General features: G+C 43.0%; 1 protein-coding gene across 2 annotated transcripts in view; it reads right to left on the minus strand.

Annotated features, from left to right (window-relative positions):
• Positions 1–24,812, minus strand: part of SLC25A44 (solute carrier family 25 member 44) — a 62,097-nt gene that overhangs the window by 19,159 nt on the left and 18,126 nt on the right. For both annotated transcript variants that reach the window (XM_085638208.1, XM_085638209.1), the window contains exon 3: positions 16,498–16,625. In XM_085638208.1, the coding sequence (XP_085494334.1) occupies positions 16,498–16,625 (128 nt within the window). The remainder of the gene's footprint in view (positions 1–16,497; positions 16,626–24,812) is intronic.

Consider the following 24,812-nt stretch of genomic DNA (forward strand, 5'->3'; position numbering starts at 1 on the left):
TATTAAATCTTTGGAACATAGGTTTTACACTTCTCCCAATAATCCCGTCCCCCCCGATCTTATTCGTGCCAAGCTCGAGTACAATAAGTTTACTACTGACAACGCTTCATCGATGCTTCTTCGCAGTACTGCGCGTTATTATGGTGGACGCAATAAGGCAGGTAAACTTCTTGCCAACTATCTTAAGTCCCGCAAGGAGCGTTCCTTTATTGAATCCATCTACTCATCTGAGAACACCTTATTACACAATTTCAATCCTTTTACTCTGCGCTTTATACTCCGGAAACTTCTCCCCCTCCCTCTTTGGTCCAGGCTTATTTTGATAAACTTCCTAAACTGTCACACTCTCATCTCAACCTCCCAGACTTGGATGCGGATCTCTCTTTACAAGAGCTATCTACGGCTTTGAATATTCTTACCAAAGGCAAAACCCCAGGTCCTGACGGTTTTTCGGTTGAATTCTATCTACACTTCTCTGATCTCTTACTCCCAAAACTTCTTTCTCTTTTTCAATCGTTTTGTTTGTTGGGCAAGGCTGAGGGTACATTCCAGGAAGCCACCATTTGTCTCATTCCTAAGGATGGTCGCAATCCCAAATTTTGCAAGAACTATCGTCCGATCTCTTTGGTAAATGTGGATTACAAGTAGTTTGCTAAAACTCTTGCGTTGCGGCTTGACCCCCTTATGCCCCTTCTTATTGGGAAGGAACAATGCGGTTTTGTCAAAGGCAGACTTACCTCCGATAATTCTCGTCTTTTTCGTAATGTTTTAAATAAAGTCCCATCTCTCTCTATCCCCATGGCGGCTATTTCTGTTGATGCAGAGAAAGCCTTTGATAGAGTTGACTGGTCTTTCCTTTTTGCTTCCTTGCGTTGGTATGGTTTTGGCCCTCGTTTCATCTCTCTCATTTCTCTCTTGTACTCCTCTCCCAAAGCTGCCGTCCTGGTTAATGGTCAAGTCTCTTCGTACTTCCCTTTACAACGGGGTGTTCGTCAAGGTTGCCCCTTATCCCCTCTACTTTTCGTCCTGGCCCTTGAACCCTTTTTGTCCTCCATTCGTAATAACGACTCTATTCTTGGTTTTCCATATGGGACCAGTCAATTGAAGCTCTCTGCTTATGCGGATGATATCCTTCTTTTCATTTCTGCTCCGGAAACCTCTATCCCCCCTTTACTGTCTGAGTTTGATTCCTTTTCCCAGGTCTCGGGGTATAAAATTAATTCGGATAAAACTGAGATTCTCCCTCTTACCAAATTTTGTACTCCTTCTGTATTCTCTTCTACTGGATTTGCTTGGAATAGTTCCAAAATTAAGTACCTAGGAGTATGGTTTTCCAACTCTATTTCCTCCTCTATTTCTTTAAATATGTCTGCGGTTTTATCTCGTATTGATCATTTGTTTTCTACCTGGAATCCCCTCTTTCTTTCTTGGTGGGGACGCATGGATTCAATCAAGATGATGAAAGCTCCCATTTTAATTTATATTTTGTCTATGTTGCCTGTCCATATTCCCGCAATTTATTTTAAACGCATCAACTCCTGTTTGTCGAAATTTCTTTGGGGTAAGAAGAGGGCTAGAATCTCATTAGCGTGTCTTCGTAAGTCCAAGTCCAATGGTGGGACTAATTTCCAAGATTTTCGTCTTTACCATAAGTCTTTCTCTCTCCGGCAAGCTTCCAGGTGGCTGGCTTCTACTCCCTCTCCTCTTGCTCCTCTGTGGCTGCATATCGAACAGGCATTGTTGTTGCCTTTTTCTTTCATGGAGACTATTCGTTTCTCTGCCAAGGCTCCGCACTCGTCACTCCCTTTATTCAAACATACCTCTTCTCTTTTAAAGCCTCTCTTTCATCCGTTACCTCCTACTCGGGAGTCTTTTCTGGACTCCACCGTTTGGTATAATTCACTTATTCTTATAAGGAATAGACCCATTTTTTGGAAGGTTTGGAGGTCTAAGGGCATCATCTGGGTGAATCAATTCTTTGACGGTCTTTCTCCCTGTTCCTTTCCTCAATTTCAGAGGTCTTTTCACTGTCCTCGTTCTTTTTTGCACAAGTTTGTCACTCTAATGACACTTATTCTTGATGTTTTCTACTCTCTCCCTTCTTCCCCTTCTTCTGCTCCCGGCGCTCCTCTTCTTAAGGTGCTCTCTATCCTCCCCAAGGCTTCCCTCATCTATAAATTCTTTTCCGCTCCTAACCCGGATCGGCCTAAATCTGAATTGGAGCTTTCCTGGGAGGCGGAATTGGGTTGTGTTTGGTCCGTTGCCGTGTGGGATAAACTCTGGTCCAGATCTCTAAAAATTTCTCGTTCTGCTTCTCTTACTCAATCTCTCTTTTATCTGTATCATAGACTATACCTTTCTCCACTCTCTCTTGCCCGTTTTTCCTCCACTGCTGATTCTCTCTGCTGGACATGTTCTTCCCCCAATGCCAACCTTTTTCATCTCTTCTTCTTATGTCCCTCTATTTCTCGCTTTTGGGACTCTGTTTGGCTATACATTTCTCGCATTTTTGATATTTCCTCTCAATACTCTATACCTATCCTTTTTCTGGGCAGTTTATCAGACCTGCTAGTTCTCCCTCCTCACTCTCGCGGTCTTTTTGACCTCATGCTTGCATTAGCCTTTCAACATATTTTTTCCAACTGGAAGTCCCTCACTAAAGTCTCCATACGCTGCTGGTGGAACTCTTTATGTTACTTCCACAGACTCGATACCACTTTTGCTTCCTCCTGTAATCCCTCCCACAATAGGGATCTCTTTTGGTTACCCCTTACCTCTTATCTGGACCGGATGGTTCGTAAGAAACTATCATGCACCAATGCAGAAAATTGACCCGCCTTGAGGAATTTACATCTTCTTTGCTTGCAATTTCACTACAGGATTTATTTCTGGTTATATTTGCTCTTGTATTTGCTATTTTGATTATTGTTTTCACCTACAGCATTTACTTTTAAACCATGTTATTGTATTTTCATATTGTATTGCATTATTTCCTTTTTTCCTTCTCTCATCTTTATTTCTTTCCCCCTTCCCTTTTTCCCCTTTCCCCTGTTTTTCCCTTAAAAACTCTCTATAAAATGCTTTTGCTCATTGTTTACGATATTGGCCTTTTCATGCCATTGGACTGTATTTGTACTGTTGCTGATATCTTTGTACTAATATTTTCCTGAAATAAAGCTTTTCAAACACACACACACACAAAAAAAAAAAAGAAAATGCTATGGGGAAATGACAGTTCATCAAGCAGTGCTCTGGAAATGCCTCCATCACCCTCTGTCTAACGTGCAAGTAGTCCTGCAATTTAAACCACTGCCCAGGAGGAAAAAACAGTCTCAAATTCTTATGTACTCACATGAGGTACTGTTTGGCTTCGTCGAAACCTTCCATTCATTTCTTAATAATGAACTTCCATTTGTGCTGCTCGCTTGCGAGATCTATTGTGGTCGATTTTGCTTTGGAAGCGGGGTGGAAGCTCCACCCATGCTTCAGATTGGCGCGGGTCCAAAACGCACGCTATTCATTGGAAGGGAGGCATGTTTTGTACCCTCCCTGTCTCCTGTTCGCCGTGCCTGCCCGGACAGGAAATGTGCACACATACAGTGTGCGTACATGGCACGCTTCCACTTTCTTTTGTGTGGTATTCAGTCATCCAGAGTCTCGCGGGCGTCCCTTTTGATCACAGCGTTTCAGCATGGCGTGCTTTCACTTTCTTCTACTCCATTTTGAACAGCAAAGTCCTCTTGAGTGGCGTACATCTTACAAGTGTCTATCCCTTGGCTAATACTGTGAATCTCTCTTGTGTACGTACCCATTCCATATTTTACAGTTTTTAACGGTAGTTTGAAGTAGCTGTTGAATAGGAGCTGTGACAACCAGTGTAAGTAGTGAAAAGACTGCTGTGGATTCGACTGCCAATCTGAGGTTTGAGGGGTACCCACGCAACCAATTACATACTAATGTCCAAGAAGAAGGAAGTCGTGCTCAGCATTCATGTACCCAAAGCAAATTATTGTGCCATGCAAGTGGTTACTATGCGACACGTATGACCCTACTACCCCCATATACAGCAGGCGCTAAAGTCCTTAACCTCACATACAGATTCCAGCTCGGAGCACCAAAATAGTGCCTCACAGGTCACTCAATGCACGAACAGCTTGCGCGCATGATCCGCTGCCAAGGAACTCTGCGTGTGCGGTGTAGTTTTATTAGTAGTGGGACTACCCACGTTCAAAGCTTTGCTCGTGCACTCCGCGCTCTACACTAGAGGTGAAAGGCTGACAGTGACATTTGCTCATGCGCTTCGGCTCTGTAACAGGACTGCGATCCCTGCAGAGGACGAGCATTGGCTGTACTATACAGTCGCAAAAACAACAATTGATGGACAGAATGCAGAACAATGTCATACATTCACCCCAGTACAGAGATCTGGGCCTAAATCCATCGTTTTTTTGCTCACCATGCCATTCCAGTTTGAACCCAGCCATATGCAAATCAGTCTTGACCCTGTGCCCCATGGGAACAGTCCAGCCCGAACTGCCAAGCCAGGTCCTCCCTGGACTGGAAACAAGCATCCTAGGACCGGTTTCGGGCTTTCAGCCCTCGTCAGCCAGGATAGCTTGATTCCAGTGGCATGGAGAGCAAGGGACTCACGTCTGAGCATACCCTTCCCACTCGGGGTGACAAATGCAAAAACAACAATTGATGGACAGAATGCAGAACAATGTCATACATTCACCCCAGTACAGAGATCTGGGCCTAAATCCATCGTTTTTTTGCTCACCATGCCATTCCAGTTTGAACCCAGCCATATGCAAATCAGTCTTGACCCTGTGCCCCATGGGAACAGTCCAGCCCGAACTGCCAAGCCAGGTCCTCCCTGGACTGGAACCAAGCATCCTAGGACCGGTTTCGGGCTTTCAGCCCTCGTCAGCCAGGATAGCTTGATTCCAGTGGCATGGAGAGCAAGGGACTCACGTCTGAGCATACCCTTCCCACTCGGGGTGACAAATGCAAAAACAACAATTGATGGACAGAATGCAGAACAATGTCATACATTCACCCCAGTACAGAGATCTGGGCCTAAATCCATCGTTTTTTTGCTCACCATGCCATTCCAGTTTGAACCCAGCCATATGCAAATCAGTCTTGACCCTGTGCCCCATGGGAACAGTCCAGCCCGAACTGCCAAGCCAGGTCCTCCCTGGACTGGAAACAAGCATCCTAGGACCGGTTTCGGGCTTTCAGCCCTCGTCAGCCAGGATAGCTTGATTCCAGTGGCATGGAGAGCAAGGGACTCACGTCTGAGCATACCCTTCCCACTCGGGGTGACAAATGCAAAAACAACAATTGATGGACAGAATGCAGAACAATGTCATACATTCACCCCAGTACAGAGATCTGGGCCTAAATCCATCGTTTTTTTGCTCACCATGCCATTCCAGTTTGAACCCAGCCATATGCAAATCAGTCTTGACCCTGTGCCCCATGGGAACAGTCCAGCCCGAACTGCCAAGCCAGGTCCTCCCTGGACTGGAAACAAGCATCCTAGGACCGGTTTCGGGCTTTCAGCCCTCGTCAGCCAGGATAGCTTGATTCCAGTGGCATGGAGAGCAAGGGACTCACGTCTGAGCATACCCTTCCCACTCGGGGTGACAAATGCAAAAACAACAATTGATGGACAGAATGCAGAACAATGTCATACATTCACCCCAGTACAGAGATCTGGGCCTAAATCCATCGTTTTTTTGCTCACCATGCCATTCCAGTTTGAACCCAGCCATATGCAAATCAGTCTTGACCCTGTGCCCCATGGGAACAGTCCAGCCCGAACTGCCAAGCCAGGTCCTCCCTGGACTGGAAACAAGCATCCTAGGACCGGTTTCGGGCTTTCAGCCCTCGTCAGCCAGGATAGCTTGATTCCAGTGGCATGGAGAGCAAGGGACTCACGTCTGAGCATACCCTTCCCACTCGGGGTGACAAATGCAAAAACAACAATTGATGGACAGAATGCAGAACAATGTCATACATTCACCCCAGTACAGAGATCTGGGCCTAAATCCATCGTTTTTTTGCTCACCATGCCATTCCAGTTTGAACCCAGCCATATGCAAATCAGTCTTGACCCTGTGCCCCATGGGAACAGTCCAGCCCGAACTGCCAAGCCAGGTCCTCCCTGGACTGGAAACAAGCATCCTAGGACCGGTTTCGGGCTTTCAGCCCTCGTCAGCCAGGATAGCTTGATTCCAGTGGCATGGAGAGCAAGGGACTCACGTCTGAGCATACCCTTCCCACTCGGGGTGACAAATGCAAAAACAACAATTGATGGACAGAATGCAGAACAATGTCATACATTCACCCCAGTACAGAGATCTGGGCCTAAATCCATCGTTTTTTTGCTCACCATGCCATTCCAGTTTGAACCCAGCCATATGCAAATCAGTCTTGACCCTGTGCCCCATGGGAACAGTCCAGCCCGAACTGCCAAGCCAGGTCCTCCCTGGACTGGAAACAAGCATCCTAGGACCGGTTTCGGGCTTTCAGCCCTCGTCAGCCAGGATAGCTTGATTCCAGTGGCATGGAGAGCAAGGGACTCACGTCTGAGCATACCCTTCCCACTCGGGGTGACAAATGCAAAAACAACAATTGATGGACAGAATGCAGAACAATGTCATACATTCACCCCAGTACAGAGATCTGGGCCTAAATCCATCGTTTTTTTGCTCACCATGCCATTCCAGTTTGAACCCAGCCATATGCAAATCAGTCTTGACCCTGTGCCCCATGGGAACAGTCCAGCCCGAACTGCCAAGCCAGGTCCTCCATGGACTGGAAACAAGCATCCTAGGACCGGTTTCGGGCTTTCAGCCCTCGTCAGCCAGGATAGAATGTCTGCATTGTCAGCATTCCGTCCATCATTTGTTTGTTGTAACGCTTTTCCCCCTAAGTGGGATGGGTATGCCCAGACGTGGGTCCCGTGCTCACTACGCCACTGGAGTCAAGCTATCCTGGCTGATGACGGCTGATAGCCAGAAACCGGTCCTAGGATGCTTGATTCCGGTCCAGGGAAGACATGGCTTGGCAGTTCGGGCTGGACTGTTCCCATGAGGCACAGGGTCAAGACTGATTTGCATATGGCCATGTCTGAACTGGGGTGGCGTAGTGGGCAAAAGAACGATGGATTTAACCCAGATCTCTTGACTGGGGGAGAATGTCTGCATTGTCACCATTCCGTCCATCATTTGTTTGTTGTAACGCTTTTCCCCCTAAGTGGGATGGGTATGCCCAGACGTGGGTCCCGTGCTCACTACGCCACTGGAGTCAAGCTATCCTGGCTGATGACGGCTGATAGCCAGAAACCGGTCCTAGGATGCTTGATTCCGGTCCAGGGAAGACATGGCTTGGCAGTTCGGGCTGGACTGTTCCCATGAGGCACAGGGTCAAGACTGATTTGCATATGGCCATGTCTGAACTGGGGTGGCGTAGTGGGCAAAAGAACGATGGATTTAACCCAGATCTCTTGACTGGGGGAGAATGTCTGCATTGTCAGCATTCCGTCCATCATTTGTTTGTTGTAACGCTTTTCCCCCTAAGTGGGATGGGTATGCCCAGACGTGGGTCCCGTGCTCACTACGCCACTGGAGTCAAGCTATCCTGGCTGATGACGGCTGATAGCCAGAAACCGGTCCTAGGATGCTTGATTCCGGTCCAGGGAAGACATGGCTTGGCAGTTCGGGCTGGACTGTTCCCATGAGGCACAGGGTCAAGACTGATTTGCATATGGCCATGTCTGAACTGGGGTGGCGTAGTGGGCAAAAGAACGATGGATTTAACCCAGATCTCTTGACTGGGGGAGAATGTCTGCATTGTCAGCATTCCGTCCATCATTTGTTTGTTGTAACGCTTTTCCCCCTAAGTGGGATGGGTATGCCCAGACGTGGGTCCCGTGCTCACTACGCCACTGGAGTCAAGCTATCCTGGCTGATGACGGCTGATAGCCAGAAACCGGTCCTAGGATGCTTGATTCCGGTCCAGGGAAGACATGGCTTGGCAGTTCGGGCTGGACTGTTCCCATGAGGCACAGGGTCAAGACTGATTTGCATATGGCCATGTCTGAACTGGGGTGGCGTAGTGGGCAAAAGAACGATGGATTTAACCCAGATCTCTTGACTGGGGGAGAATGTCTGCATTGTCAGCATTCCGTCCATCATTTGTTTGTTGTACTATACAGTCACCTGCATAACTAGTCAACAGCATCGGAACATACCAATAAAAACAGTACAATAAACTAAACTATACTACTGATCACGCCAAATGGGTGTGTTTCTATTTGCGCTGTGTGCATGCAAGCCTCGCTCAAAAACTCAGCGCTACACAACATGCAACGATATATCATTACAATGCCTAACGGAACACAGATAATGGATGTGTTTCTGCTGGCGCTGTGTGCATGCCAGCAATGCACAAGTATTCAGTGCTGTACATTAAGCTACAACATAATGTTACAGTGTACTACCGACGACAGCTAACAGTCACCAGCTGCTGCTGCAGGAACTGAAGAGCTTGCAAACGGTGACCAGGTGATCTGTCACTAGGGCACGAGTTACTGTCTCCTGTTTGCCATGCCTGCCCGGACAAGAGATGTGCACGCGTACGGAGCGCGCGAATGGCACGCTTCCACTTTTCTTCGTATGGTATTCAGTCATCCTGAGTCTCGCGGGCATCTCTTTTGATCAGAGCGTCACAGCACGCGCATGGCGCGCTTTCACTTTCTTCTACTCCATATTAAAGAGCAAAGTCCTCGAGTGGCGTATATCTTACAAGCGTCTAACCATTAAGTTCGTAAGCAGACCTAACGCCATTCTAACTTTGCCGCTCCTTTTTAGCAGGAATCACGCTCTGCATTTGATGAATTACTGAGTCGCTCTCCGGAGCCGGCCAGGCAGAGATTTCATCATGCAGCCCAAAGCCCCGCCTTTCCCGGTCCATGCTGCTGCTTAGAACCCTGCTCTGCCACACTCTGCTCACCGGCCAGCGCAGCCTCCTGCTCCAGCGGTCCATCCGGGGTCTGGCCACCGCACCCCGCCGTCAGCAGGACAAAGCACCGCTGAGAAAGCAGCAGAAGCCAGAGCTAGGAGAGCCATGGAAGAAGTGTTGGCGCCCCTGAGGCTGGCTGCCGATGATCAGGTACAGTCCGGAAGAAAGAGGGACGCATAGAAATGGGGGTTATGAGCATGTGTATATATACACACACACGTACATTTTAATTATTCTGTGGTGGGGGCACAGCTGCAGTTGCGGTCATGAATGCTATCCATTATAAGGCAGCTAAACATAGCTTGTCAATTCATCCTCGTGTCAAGCTTGTCACTTAACAATAATAATAAACGAGAAAATATAAATTTGGGTGTCGCCTGCTTTTCAATCATATTCACTATCCTGACAAGGAAAATGAGTTATTACACTTTCATAAGCTTGCCCTCTTTGCAAACCTATATCACCCTACTAAAATGGTTTATTCAACATTAATTTGGCACGGTTTTGGATTTGTGAGCAAGGTACCATCATACAGTTCGTCCGCTACTTGAAGGGTAAAGCAACCACATTTATCAGTTTACCTCTTTAGTTGGCATAGAATTGTGAAATTAATGCAAGTTGACGACTAGTCCCCAGGTTTTGGTCATTGAATTAGACCTTGTTCTCCATCATGGTGAATAGTGCATCATATTGGCAGCTTCTTTTGTATATCGGTGCCTTAGCGTATTGACATTCTGATTCTCTTTAATAATTAAGGACACTCCGACCCTCTATTAGGTTGTATTTTTTTTAAATGTGTTGTCTCTATGGCCTAGTTCGTAATCCCATATTTTTTGTTTACCAACTACATACTCCCATTGTTCTGTCATCTATGTGTGCATGTTGTGCCATAGTTAGGTCTTGCATTACTAAAAAGTTACATTATTATTTGCAACGCCAAAAGCTCTAACTGATGCATGACCTGTTGCATTGCAAATGCTTGTTTTTTCTAGACAGGAGCTCGTCCAGTAAACCAAACTTCCTTGTCCAGTTCTCGATCAAACATCCCTGGGGCCACACTTCTTGCACCATGACTCTCCCTCGGCAGTACTTCTCTCTTCTGTTAATCTACAGCCACATGTCTTCCTTCTCTTCCTGTCAGTTTTGCGCACTGCTTGCGCTGTTCACCCTCGCTGGAACAGTTGCTTCTAGGCTTGTCTGTCTGCCTGCCACACTTCCGGTTCCATTCTGTAACTCTGGCACACCACTGGTGGTAGTCCCTTGAATGTCACACTTGCAGAGTTATTTTGTCCCCTCTTCACCTTTCATGTGCCATTTTTTCTAAAACTGTTCTTTAAGGATGTGTCCTAGTTATTAACGCACAGCTGTCTGGTGTGCCAGGATCCAACAAACTTCAAAGTTGAATTTGCACAAAAGAATATCGGCCACAGTGTACGACTAATAATCTATGGAGTTCTTGCAGCGAAACCAGTGCAGAGTACAATAACTGCATTATTATTCCTGCTATCTACATGACTTTAAATCTTTTCTATCCATTTTACACAAATCCTGTGCATTTAGTTTCGGTTCCTTTCCTGTGTGGGTCTGAAAGATCACCTTTTGTAGATGAACAAGTGACTTAGTAAATAGATGTTAAATAGTGTAAACATATTTTAGCAGTTTATTATCTAAAGGCTAAGTTGCGCAAATTCAGTTTTGTATTTAAAAAAGTTGCAAGGTATACCTTGCGACAAATATTTCATAAACCTTTTGAACTTAAAATGAGGGAAATACTAAGACTCTGTAGACAGGCAGGCTGCTGCCACACACTCACTGCAGCTTTTAGCAATCACACTCCGTCCGTATTTTACCCTCTCCTCTCAGTGGCATTGATCTAATTATCTATTCTCAATGCTAGAGCACTAAGCTTTTACTTCTTTAGAATCTTTGCTCACCTCCCTTAAAGGCATTTCACTTTATGTCCTTTGATGCTTTATGTGTTTTACTCTTGTTTTCTGACGAAAAAAACACGTTCACAAAAATTGAATTGTTTTGTGAGGTACCATTCAAGTCGCATCAGATAGGCACTGTTCAGTGTTTACCTCCTGGAAACTCATCTTGAACAGTACCAGTGCTGCCTGACGTTGTCCGTGCTATGGCAACAAATGATGGATAGAACGCTGAATGAATCAAACATTCACCTCCAGTCAAGAGATCTGGTTTAAATCCCCCAATCTCTTGCTCATGCTGCCACCCCAGTTTGGACCAAGCTGTATGACTGGTGGTGAACGTATGATTTATTCAATATTTCGTCCATCATTTGTTTGCGTAGTGCCCGAAGTTGTCCAACACACCTTACAGGACAAAGAGAAGATTCTGTTCCATGGTCTTCAAAATGATGGATGCAGAAATGAGTATCTGAGTATTCAGAGGGCTCCAACTTAATCTCCAAGGGCTCCTCTAGTGGGAGACCCAGGAGGAAACACTACCATGAAAAAAGGTGCAGTTTCCACTGAAAGTTAACAGCCATAAAAATGAGGGAAAGTACAGTGACAAGTAGCTCCCTATCAAGGGTTATTTTGCCACGGAGGAGGCATTCAAGAGCGAACAACTATAAACATTTAATATTAAAGTCTATGGCATTGAGGCACCATTAAACATTGAAAAATGTATAATCAATTGCTACTCTTCATCTGTCTGCTGAATGGATTCGCAAATTCGCATCAAAAGGCTTCCACCCACTTCGGAATCTGATTTCACAAGCGTACTCTTCCATCACAGAGGTACTACGGGTGGAAATTCTAGATTCACTGTTGCGAAGACTCTAATCTTCCCCCACATTCAACAAGCGTCTGTGGAGATTTATTTCCCCGCCAAGTTCTCCTACAACACCAATCCTTGCGACACCTCGAGTAGGTCAACAATCAGGTCATCACTGTCCTTGAGGTTGGATCACTAAGGAGCTCAGACTGCGGATCAATCTCATTCCAGCGCAGTCCATACACTGAGCTAGACATAATGTTACCAGGACCGCTTATAAATGGATTGTACATACATCAGGAGATTTTACCTAACCGGTACGTATTCGTTTTTTTACTTCATGGGCTCACACATTACAAGTGTATTATATGTGGGTGTATATAGAGAATACATCAATTTTAAAAAGCACAAGTTTGTATTTAAATAATTTACAAACAATAGAACTTATTTAATAATTTGTGTATTTAAGTTTAAAGTAATATTTTAATTAAACTGATTTAATACATGTTTAAAATGTAATCGTTTTCAAGAATATTCTAAATATAGTATATATTTTGTGAAAATATTTTTATAAATGTAAGATACCGTCTCAACAAGGGTTCGGGGGATAAGTAGTATCTGGGTAGAAAGTTGGTTTTAAAATTCAGGAACGGGTAGTGTCTAGGGACAGTAAGGAGTTTTTAGGGCTCTAGGACGATTAGCATATGGGATAGTAAAGGAATTTAAATGTGCAGGGATAGGTTATATAAAATGTATTTATTATAATTAAAATAAGCACACTTAAATTATACATTTACTTAATATTAATGTAATCTAAAACAAATCTAAAAAATACAAATTAAGAAAATTAATAAAAGGTTTTACAATTTATAGTTATATGTAGTAAATAGAAGCCATGTAAGAGGTGTCTCCAACCAGTCAATCCCGAGCTACCAGTAACTCGCCGACACCTTCAAAGTAGCTTACAGCCTTGAGTTAATTTTAAATAAGCTTAGGGTCACATTTTCTTTTTAAAGTTAAGGAAATGCTGAGTTTAGTTAACAGTATTATCATCAGGCTGCAGATAGCAGAGTGTGATAATGAGCAGTGCTCAGTCCGATTTATGACCCAGGGTGTGGCACACTGGCGAAGAACTGAACCACTAAGGTATATAACTCTTAAACAAAAGTCCTTGTCAACTCATTATTGGAGCGGTGAAAAATTAGGTTTCTAAATGCTTTTAAATGGGAGAAAATTCAAATGAAAAGTTACCTTAATGATCAAGTTAACTCTTCATTCTAATCTTCTCCCATTTCAAAGTGTTGCATTTACAAACAGTAGGCCTCTTGCACCCAGTGGCCAGTAGACACTGTGCCATGTTTATAACTGAAAAATAATCATTTTTAAATGGGAGAAACTTAAAGTAAATAAATAATTCTATGAAATATTTACATGAATGTTTTCTTCACTTTCGATTAAGCCAATTACATCTTAATATTATGAAGCACGTTTCTTAATTTTAAATGCCACTCATGTAAACAAATGGTTGTATTTTTCAGTTATAAATATGGTACTATGCTTAACAAGCCACTGGTTCCAAGGTGCCTGCTGTTTGTAAACACAACACCTGGAAATGGGAGAAAACTTAAATGAGGAATTTAATGGCATGCATATAAACACAAGTTAACTCTTTAGTTTAATTTTCTCCCATTTCAAAGTCTCATCTTTACACAGTAAGAATCTTGCTCCCAGAGGCTGATAGACATGGTGCAGTATTTATAACTTAAAAATACAGCCATTATTTTAAGTGGGAGAAATTTAAAGTGCAGAAAAATGTTGCATATTAGCAACATTTTTACAGAACTTTTCTTTGCACTTTAAATTTCTACCAATTAAAAAAAATGGTTGGATGTTTGTGTCATACATGGAACGGTGACACATATTACGAAAGGCATTAACTGTGCCACAAGTACAATCGACACAGGCTCTCAGTCACCCGTACACATATATCCCATTCATACACAGCCATGTTCATACATCCGCACAGACCATGCGGTCACTGACGCACATGGCAGCCCTGTCATAGTGCCCTTGGTCAAAGTATTTTGTTCAAACCATAGTTTCTGGCTCTATGGACATTAGACTTCAAGTCAATGAAGCTGGGCGTGTGGGTGTCTGTTAACAATGCACAAGCTGTTTAGTATTCAGTGGCTCTTCCACAATTTCTAAGTGTGCTAGTGCCTGCTTTCTTTTAGTTCTTTCTATAAAGGAAGCTCCCAGCATTCATTCAAAAGAAGTACAGACCTCCTGAGCAAAACCCTTTATTCTTACATTGGATCTTCTTCCTGACTAGTCAGGTCTGCTGTGAATGAGTCATGCAATAACACTTTCCATTACAGCCCCTTCTGACAAGTCAATCAGGAAAAGTAAACATGAACTCTGGTACATCCTTACATTACCTGAGAGTGGTTTTGGATGCACTAAAGAAAAGATTGTTCTTCAGAAGATAGACAGTTATTGATCCTTTTGAAGTAGCTGCAACTTACTGAAGATGAAACAGATTATGGCAAAACAGATGTCATAACTTCTAGGTTTAATGGCATCCTGCATCTTCCTGGTCCCACAAGTACATCTTCACATGAGACCACTACAATAATGGCTTGAAGATCAATGGTGCCAATACTGCGACATGTGGGAAAATAAATGTACTCTGTCTCTATATGCAGCCCAGAATAACAGCCACTACTGGTTGTTACCTGCATGCTACGCTGGGGAGTGCACACAGCCCACCTTCACATACAGAGGACATGGTCTCAAAGCAAGATACATATAACATCATTTCCTGGAACAGAGAACTATGCATCTAACTCTCAAAGCATTCCATCCTGCCTTCATGACAGCCTCTCGTTTATATGAATGATAACTACTACCCATTTTGAGAACAGAGTAAGAAGGTTAAGATTCAGAGTGTTGCTACACGATGTGCTGTTGATCTGAAGTGGGAAACAGTCAGCAACCTACAGACTTATGCACTTCACTTTACCAATTAAACGAACACAGCAAAATTGGTACACTCATCTATTTCACCTGCTGGAATCCCTACACAGGACTCTGCCATATACACCAGATAAGCTTTAAAGGTTCAGAGCGAGATCTAACACGCCAACCTAACACTGCTGAATTTGGAAGCTTGGCTCCTTAATGCCTACAATGTGTCAATTGAATCTTCCTCAGCACTGATAAGAAGCTCTGGACTGATATTTGGTTTCTTTCCAAATGACTCTTATGCCTTAAAATGGAAGGCATTTTGCATTTCATATGTACTGAAGTACATTAACTCTTCCAGTGGTCAAGAAGAAGCAGTACTGACTTTATTATTTGGCCAGGTCAAGGATGCAATGTTAACCCATAAAGGCAGCTCTATTAGCTATTACGGTTTGCAAAAAGGTTTGTGAAGGGGATTTTCTACAGAGTGTTGGTTATCAAGAGCTTTTTAAAGGATAGTAAAGTGCTCTTTTTCCGATAGGCAACTACCCGGTCAAGCGCCTGGGTCATCTGCTGAAACCAATTCAACAAGTTTCCTGCAGCATCTACCATGGAAAACTGCTTTTCTCATACCCATAATTTTCACTGGCCCTGCAGGCTGAAAGTAAAGTTTCATGTTTCAATGATTTTCCATAAGGACAAAGTGGTCATGTAGGTGCTCTTAGGGTTCTCTACTGAACAAATATCAGATTTCCATATTATTCAATCCATTTTGTTACCAACCTTCTTTTAGAATCTGGCCTCTCCGGCGGAGATATCCTTCCACATGCTGGATGCAATGGGGGTACTGAGATTTTGTTTAGACAAAACCAAGGGAAAGCTCAACACCTATTGGTTTACTATGCTCCCTTATGGGCAGGCACAGCTACTTCAAAGCACACTACCTCTAGATGGATAATGTCTTACCTTTTGTTAGGTTATCAACAGGTACATGGCTCCCATGGTAGTATCCTGCACCTTTTTTAAATGACTAGCACCACTGACAGAACACAATGGGATTGTGATGGACAGGGACCCTTGAAGGCTGCAGTATCCGTTTTCTGACTTGTCTGGCAGCATCCTACCTTAATACATTGGCTTAGTTTTTCCTTCTTCAATTTCTTCCAAAAATAAATTTGGTCAAAAGGTGTTTTTCTTGTCACCTAGCTACTTTTCCAATCTTGTTATATTCTTTTTCATGAATACAAGTTGAATTTCACGACTACAGCCTTTAAATAGAATGCTGCAGTATGTTTAATGGAGTAAACTGGCTTTTCAAAAGAAAAACAAAAAAAATGCGTCTTATGAAAGTGTTCGGAATCCCGTGCATGGGTGGGACATTGCAGGAGAAATAACAATATAGTTAAGTAACAATTGTTGATGACAATTCAAATTGATCTGCACCTGGGCTAATTGAAACTAGAACCCTAGAGGTAAGATGAAGAATATTACACCTTTCCATGACTGTTTCATAACTTGTATATCATTTGAAAATTTAGCTTTTTTGATTCCAAATTCAATACAATCTAGAGTGTCTGACAATTACCCCAAAATTGGGCTGCTATGGATTGTTGAAACTTTCCTGCAAGAATTATTCTTTCTTGAATACACAAAGATATTTTAATTACTAATACAGATTCAAAGAAATGATTGTCTGTGTTCTACAGTGCAAATGCAAAATAACAATGCCTTGCCTGGAATACCGCACCCTGAGACACTTACCTGCACCCTTGCCCGGATCACATCCATAGGGTTGGTGATAGTGGATGCTGTGGCTGCAGCTAATGGTCCAGAGACAGCCTGGAGCACTAGATGCGGACAGTCATTCGGTGCCAGCCAAGAGAGCTGTTCTGTCAAAGGGAGAAACGACAATGTGACTCATAGGGTCTTAGCAGGTGTTAAAGTGAAGTGTTTCTTCTAAAGCGCGCTTGCAACCATAGGTTTCCTGAAGCTAAGATGATGCAGCAGTAGGCCTGCTGCTCTGTAGATTTCTCACCATCCTTGCAAAAGTGATAGGATTGGAATTATAGGTTTGTGAGACTAACAACCTGTACTTTGGGATGAATACTAGATATAATAAAACAAAATTATGAACACAGCAAAGATAACATGGTCTGTTTAGGAATTTCCACCAATGACCACAGAGGTCTCTTACAAACCATATAACCATAATATACAAGTAAACTAAGTCACATATAAATCATTCCACCAGAAAAGTTAATGAAACAGAACTACTATAAAAGTCTCCAGTACAGGCAGCTCCCATGCAACAGGACTCCAGCAGAGGTAGCTCACGCTGTGAAGACGCTGGGGAGGGCAGTATGATGCTAATGCAGTAAGGAAAGTTCTCAGTTGGTGAATAACCCCTACTTTTGTTCACTGTGGGTTTTGTTTTACAGGGCAGGAAGTTAACCAATCTTATCAAAGCGGCTTATAATGATCCAAGTATTAACATCAATAACAAAAACACCCAACAACCTCACATTAACATTTAAAGGCATTTGGAAAATACTGGGGTTTTGTGCAGTGGCTGCCCTTTGTAAATTGAGAATGGGAAGGAAACGTAATCACTGACTAGTTCTCAGAACCGATCAAACTATTCCAATAGGAGGACAATTTCTGGATTCTGTAGGTGTACAGTCATATCATGCCATGAATGCTATAGGGGTTGATTTGTCCAATGTCAGAACCATGTTCCACCCTAATCTTTAGAACTGTTATTTCAATAACATCTGTTAAACTTCTACATCTAAAATCTGTCTGGGTAAGTTAATTTTGTATCTGCATTTTACATTTCTACAGGAGTGTGAAGAAAGGACATATTCAATATAATAGAGATTAACTGCCCTAAAGCAGTGTGAATTTCTCACTCAGGGAATATCAATCCAGCTGGAGTCTGATCGGATTGTCAACTAAGGCACACGTTATTAGCAACACTGCAACGGTTTGAGTAAATGACTGTTACTGTCTTTATTCTCACACGACCATGGAGAGGGCGCAAAACACTTAGCTGACAAATCAATGGGTGCAAGCATTAAACTCCCTAAAGTTGTGGGTGAAGGGAGCTGCTTCTGAGTTATGGGGGTAATTGAGTTAAGCAATATACTAGTAAGGTAATGTGTACATAATAGAGCAGCATCTAAATAAGTGGTGAGGGTCTGGAGCAAAAAGCAAACATTCTTCCTAAAAGTATCAAGTTGCTTGGAGCAGATTCTTAGCTAAACTCTTAGATGCATGGGTCAGCATCCTAGTTAAACTCATGGGGGACATTAAGAAGCTTTTCAGCTAAGAATATAGGTACAGTGGGGTGGTTATAGAGACCAGTTTGAGCTACTGTTACATTAAGTAGTTTCTGACCTTAGTTGGGGATTACATGAAGTGGTTGACAACTCAATAACATTTACGGGTCAATGGAGCAGTTTCCGAGCTTTAGTGCATTTACATAGTTTAATTTCTGGGCTAATTTTGTGCTTACAAATAGAAGGTTCTGGGGTGAGGAGACTGGTGCTTGGACTAGTAGCTGAAGACACATAATTGATGGACGGAATGCAGAACAAACCAAAACATTCACCCCCAGTCAAGAGATCTGGGTTAAATCCATCATTCTTTTGCTCACCATGCCACCCCAGTTTAAACCTGGCCATATGCAAATCAGTCTTGATCCGGAGCCTCATGGGGAACAGTCCAGCCCGAACTGCCAAGCCAGGTCCTCCCTGGACCGGAAACAAGCACCCTAGGACCGGTTTGGGGGTTTCACCCCTCTTCAGCCAGGATAGCTTGATTCCAGTGGCACAGTGAGCCCAGGACCCACGTCTGGGCATACCTGGCGCACTTAGGGCAAGAAAGCAAAAGACACACAATTGATGGACGGAAGGACGGTAAATAAGTAGGAAAAGAAATTGCATAATAGAGCCTCCAGTCTTTTGACAAAATGTGCAGTCATTCTCTGACCTTGTTCACCTGACTTAAAGATGGGGGTTCAACTGGGTAGGGTACAAATACGGAGTCTAACTCCCTCATTACCTACTATTAATAAGATCTCTGATTTGACTCTGTTCTGGTTCCGAAAATTACAGACGAGCTTAGTAAGTGAATACATGGCTCTTAGTCTCTGTGGTTGTCGCACTTAGTAGCTTCGGAGTTCAGGTGATGGGGGCACAGAGTAGTTCTGCTTAGGTGGCATTTGCACAAAGCAGCTTCTAAGGTATTGTGCTGGGGGCATGGAGCAACTGATAAGCAGAGGTGCTTCTAAGCTAAATTTTATATTTGGACAGTGCAGATGATGGTTGCATTGAGAAGCATCTGAGCTATGGTGGTGGTTTCATGGAGTAACATCTGACCTCAAATGCTGTATGGCCAAGGAAGTGTCTGCACATGACAAAACTATTAAATGCAGCACCAAATTCTTTTATTTCACATATGTTCTTTCTTATACCTGCTCGAGGACAATGTAAACTCATGGTCATCCATTTTCAAAATTAGATTTTTAGATAAGAGGAAGCAAACTCACTTCAGTGACTAACTAATGTAAACCCTAAACTGTCAACAAGGGTTCTGGAACTATTTAGTAATTCTTCAGAGCAATTTAATGTGCACATCTTAAGAATGGTCATCCAGGATGGCTGCAATAATATATACGCACTTCAGAGTTGTTATGTTGGAATAGTGTTCTCAATCCAAACTCATTCTATATTTTAGTTTACGTTCAATTTACCATTCGAAGATTGTTTGCCCATTTTTAATAGGAGAGAGAAAGAGAAAGAGAAAGAGAGAGAGAGAGAGAAAGAGAGAAAGAGAGAAAGAGAGAAAGAGAGAAAGAGAGAAAGAGAGAAAGAGAGAAAGAGAGAAAGAGAGAAAGAGAGAAAGAGAGAAAGAGAGAAAGAGAGAAAGAGAGAAAGAGAGAAAGAGAGAAAGAGAGAAAGAGAGAAAGAGAGAAAGAGAGAAAGAGAGAAAGAGAGAAAGAGAGAAAGAGAGAAAGAGAGAAAGAGAGAAAGAGAGAAAGAGAGAGAGAGAGAGAGAGAGAGAGAGAGAGAGAGAGAGAGAGAGAGAGAGAGAGAGAGAGAGAGAGAGAGAGAGAGAGAGAGAGAGAGAGAGAGAGAGAGATAGATAGATAGATATATAGATATATCACACACAAGTTCATAAGAAAAAAGAAAACCGTGATCTGGCAGGTAGCATGCAGCTGCCAGCCCCTCGCCAAAATTGAAAGAGAAGAAAAATGACAAAGAAGGCGGGTGGGGAGAGACCGAAGGTAGCAGATGGATGGGGTCATGTAATTAGGATGCTGACCTTATTGGGGGTTGGGGCAAGGAAGAGAAACTCCATGAGCAACACTGAGAAGGGGTTGGTGGGTGGGAGAGGGAAGCAGCAATACGAAGGGGTCGTGGTAGAGGGAAGAAGAAGAAATAGTACTTCAATCACAGTACGCTCAGTGGACGGACACCAATCCAGTGTAAGCAATCTGTGCTTGTTCCATGCTCCACAGAAAGAAAAGGAAGTGATGCCCGGCAAGTGCTGGCCAATTAGGAGTAAGCAAAGAAGAACAATTAAGCCAACAAATTGTAAGCAATGGGTGGGCTGCAATCCCTTCCTTTAGTTTGTAAACAGTGCCCCACAGAGACAGCCCATATGCTGTCAACAAGCAACACCTAACAAAGAAGTGGTTGTCAATGTGGGAAATGATTGCAACAACAACAAAAAATCCACAACGCAATTGCCAAAATAATTTGCCGTCTCATGGTGAGATCTAAAAAATACAGTCTCTTGTTTGTGGATCAAGAAGACTGATCATTCTTCTTCCAAGTGCCAATCTGTGATATTCTTCTTCGATCAGGGGTCAAAAGCGCGGAAGACTAATTGGCTGCAGTCACATACGTGCTACCAGTCACTGCCTGAGGAATTCAGAATGTCCGCTGAACTGCTGAAGCCCAGCATTCGTAACAAGCAAATGACGCTGGTTTTCTAAGTTATGCAACTGTATTTAAAAAATGTCTCTAATGCTCAAGACAGGTTTGTCTTAACTCGCTTTAGACTGGATATATTCCATCATTTGACTAGCTTTCAAATGCTTGATCACCAAATTTAGTGAAATGTCCTAGTTACGATGCGTCATTACAGACAATTCATATCGTCTTATTTTGTAAATTTTATAGTGATCAAAGAAAGTGCTGGATTTGACCACTGTGTATGTCGCATAGTTTGACAATATCTACCTGCATTCTTATTTCTTCAGTCCCTATACTCTGTGTATACTTGTTACATTATGTCGAGGTTTTATAAGGCTGGCATCCAATTTAGAAACTCCCTGTTAATATGAAAAATGTAAGGCGCTACAAAGTCCCTGTGAGTTTACTTATATATAAGGTTTACTTTTTTTTAAATTTTAAATCAATAAATGGTTTTTTTTTTGCGTATGTGTATGTTTTTATGGTTTTTCTATGCAGAAATAGATTAAAGCTTATTTTGAATTTGAAAGTGCTACCAGTCAATTTCAAACGCGGGCCGACCAACTTAGTTAGCCTTGCATTCTTCTGGCTCCAATAAAAGGAGTACTATTCTCTCTGGGCAGGGGAATTTTTAGCCTAGTTACTGTTCAGACTGTGCACTTTGGGTTCCCTCTCCCTTATTCGTAGTTTAATTTGAAACATTCACATGCTTTTTTGTAAAACATTTATTTATCGTAGAGAGGTCTTTAACAAAAACTTTCACATTCCCTAGAAATTGGTAGTGAGCTCATGGTTTGTGTGTCTGGTCCAAGTTAAGTCACGGTAATGTGACAGTCTGCACTTTAGGCCCAGAATCCAGAGGGCACTATCACTATAGAATTTCCTAGAAACAAAGTCAGTTTTACAGAGAGCAAAATAAAAGAAATGTCAAAGCGTGCCATCAAAAATCCCCTTGGAGAGAAGTGAGGTTGACAAATGTAAGCGGTCAAATCTGAACTTCCACTAAATGAGATTTGCTTGGATATTCTGAAAGGGCGTTGTAATTAATTAAAGACTGGTTTTAGCGACTTTATAATAAATTACTTAGGTTTGTGCTGGTCATAGTATACATCAAAGTCAGAATGTTTATGTGCCTTTCCAGGTCCAACATTGAGTGATCTCAATTGCCACAGCCCTACTTTTTATTGAAATAAAAAAAAAATGATCAAATGTTCAAAAGCACTCCGTATTTATGTCATCCCATGTTGGTATTTATAACGTGTACGGTGCACTCTAGGGGGTGAGGCATGCCTTCGAGACTGCAATGCTTCAGTGTGGGCACACCTCTGCCACCTTGGAAGTGTGAAGCTGGCACCTCACATAAAGAAGCTATAGACTGCAGTATCGTGGCTTTGGCATACGAGTGACAAAACAAATGGCTGGTTGTATTTTTAAAAGGGCCTTCCTTAACCTGGGTCAAAGGTAAAAGCTTTCCTTCTCGTTTTGCTGATGGGAGCAGTTCATTTAGAAGCTGATAATCGGGTGTCATTTGCAGCCGTTCTGCCATCAAGGAGCCGCCCTTGTCTCATAGTATAGCCATCTTCCTGCTGACAAGTACCAAGGGAAGCTTGGTGCCAACCAAAACAGTGTTCTGATGAGATGCACGTTAGTGTTAAACGCAGCCTGCCTCACAAAACCAAAGAAAAGGCTGTACAACTTGAGTGGTGAGGAAAGCAGCATTGCTCTACTAAAGAGTCTGCCTTCAGGAGCAACAGTGAACTCTAAAAACACACATGCTGAGCAAAGGAATCCTTTCTCCCGGATTCTAAACTTCAATCCAATCTTATTAAAAGAGAAGTTTTCTTTGGCTTGGCTCCCACAGGTCACTAAAAAATGGCAAGACCTATAGCAGCAATTTTGGCTTTCAAAGGGCTGACTGCTGCTGTAGCTTCTTAAAACAGCTGCTATTTTTATTTCATTTTCTTTCTGTATTGTATTCCTCGTCTCAATTCATGCGATTGGTCAACTTTATATGAAGCCCAACTGCGCATGGCTACTTCTACTAGGTTATGTCATTGTGTTGTAAACCAACGTGTGAAGGTCAGTACGTTGTGTTCCACACAAGGGACCGCACACAAGGTAGAGAGCAAGAAAAAAAAAAAAACTCTCTCCCATGGATTGGTGTATGAAAATGAAGAAAAGTAGTGTTGTCCATGCGAGAAGTGGAAGGATACAAATCACCCAATCGAAGGGAAGAAAAAGCAGCCATGTTCCAGGGGAGATATACTGAACGAGAAGCAAGCACATCCAACTGACAAGAAATCCAACCTATGGTAAGAAACAGCTGATCCAAAGACGAAAGTAATGATTGGTTTTGTCCACATTAAGTCAAGAACCAACTAAAATCTATCGGAAGGGCAGAACTAAAAAAATAGTTTCATGATGCCAACAGTAAAAAATTACAACTTATGTAGTCAAAAGTATAATAAAGAAGAAATACTCCAGGCACAGGACAAAACAAGAAAATTAAGGAAAGCCAATGAGCCTAGAGAATATAACAGACACACAATAAAGCTATGCAATAATGAGCAATAGGCTGAATCAAAGCCCATTCTATGTATTTTTAGGTCTCGCCTGACCCAGCGCATGCGTGGGCTGGCGAGACTTATTGAGAGGGTTCCAAAAAGTGCTACCAGGCCAGCCTAGAGCTACAGTGCACGTGCGCGCCGCGCTTTACCGCGATTTACTTTCGCAGCCGCTTTGATGTTTGATCGCGATCACTTTCGCGGCCGCATGGCATAGCCAGTAGGTCTCGCTTTTGGGACCTTATAAGTATTTAGTTATGCAACTGTTGCATGGCTAAACACTTACAAGGTCCCAAAGGCGAGACCTATTGGCTATGCCAATGCTTGTTGTTACTGTATACACAGCAGGTCTCCACAACAAACAGTTAAAGCTGTCCGTAGACATGACCAGAAAAAGATGAATAATGGTTGTGCAAGAGAATTATCATGAAGCATGTTGTCTCTAGTACACAAAGAGGGAGGTACAGCCTTTTGTGCGCATTGTAATTTAAACGCTCTACTGTGTAAACATGTTGCTGGGCAGGGATTGTGAAATCACATTTACTACTGCTAACTCGGTTTTGAATTTGGTAGCTTTTCTATCATACCATGTTTACACCTGAGAGCAGTGCTATGATTTCCCATCGTTTTGTTGCGGTTTTCAGAGAACCACTTTATTTATTATTTGCAGACACTGATAAATTCTAGGTTTGTTGATTCTATCCTAATGCATGGTTACTGTTGCTTTGTTCTGAGAAAACAAGGATGTGGACGTTCAACTTTGAAAGTGCTCGGGGCAAATTTGACTGGATCTGGTTAACCTTTCATCCACATTGCCATCATGTGGTGAGGAATTCTCTCAGTAATCCGGAGATCGAGATCAATTAAAATAAAGAGTTATTGTTCTATTGCACATGTTTTTCTCTAAAACCCAATACAGCAGTTCGCAAAGCACAGTACCCAATACATGACGAGTCATTCTGGAGAAGACATTTTTTACCATTGAACACCTGGTCATGGACACCAATCATACGATCCAGCACTCCACGTTTTTCCCTGGCGTATGTAGAGTAAGAGGAGTACATTATTTGTCATTTGAGGCACCCGCGGCTTGTAAGCAGGCTCCAGTGATTGTGTCATTTTAGGACGGCGAGTACCATGTACCTCTTAGTGTATGTCCCTAATCTTCTGACAATCCAAGTCAGGATTCTGAGATCAGCCCCCGTCATAGTTTGTTATTCCGGGAAATAGCCTCCTTCCTCCCACGACTGAACCCCTGCTAACTGCTGCAAAAGTATAAACACTAGCATAAAATGCATAACAGACATCCCCCCCCCCCACGGACATAGTTCAACCTTTTGACTGTTGATGCCCACGCAATGGGTATAACCATTCAATGCGTATTCCAGGACTTGCACAGCATTACAACCGATCCAACAGGAACCGGCTAACATACTCCAGCAGTTAGCTTCCCGGCTAGCCATTCTTCTATGGCCGATTCTTTACTAGTGCTATTCATCCCATAGCGTTCTGTCACATCCCACATCTA

This window comes from Triturus cristatus, chromosome 12 (assembly GCF_964204655.1).
Source record: "Triturus cristatus chromosome 12, aTriCri1.1, whole genome shotgun sequence".
Lineage (NCBI taxonomy): Eukaryota > Metazoa > Chordata > Amphibia > Caudata > Salamandridae > Triturus > Triturus cristatus.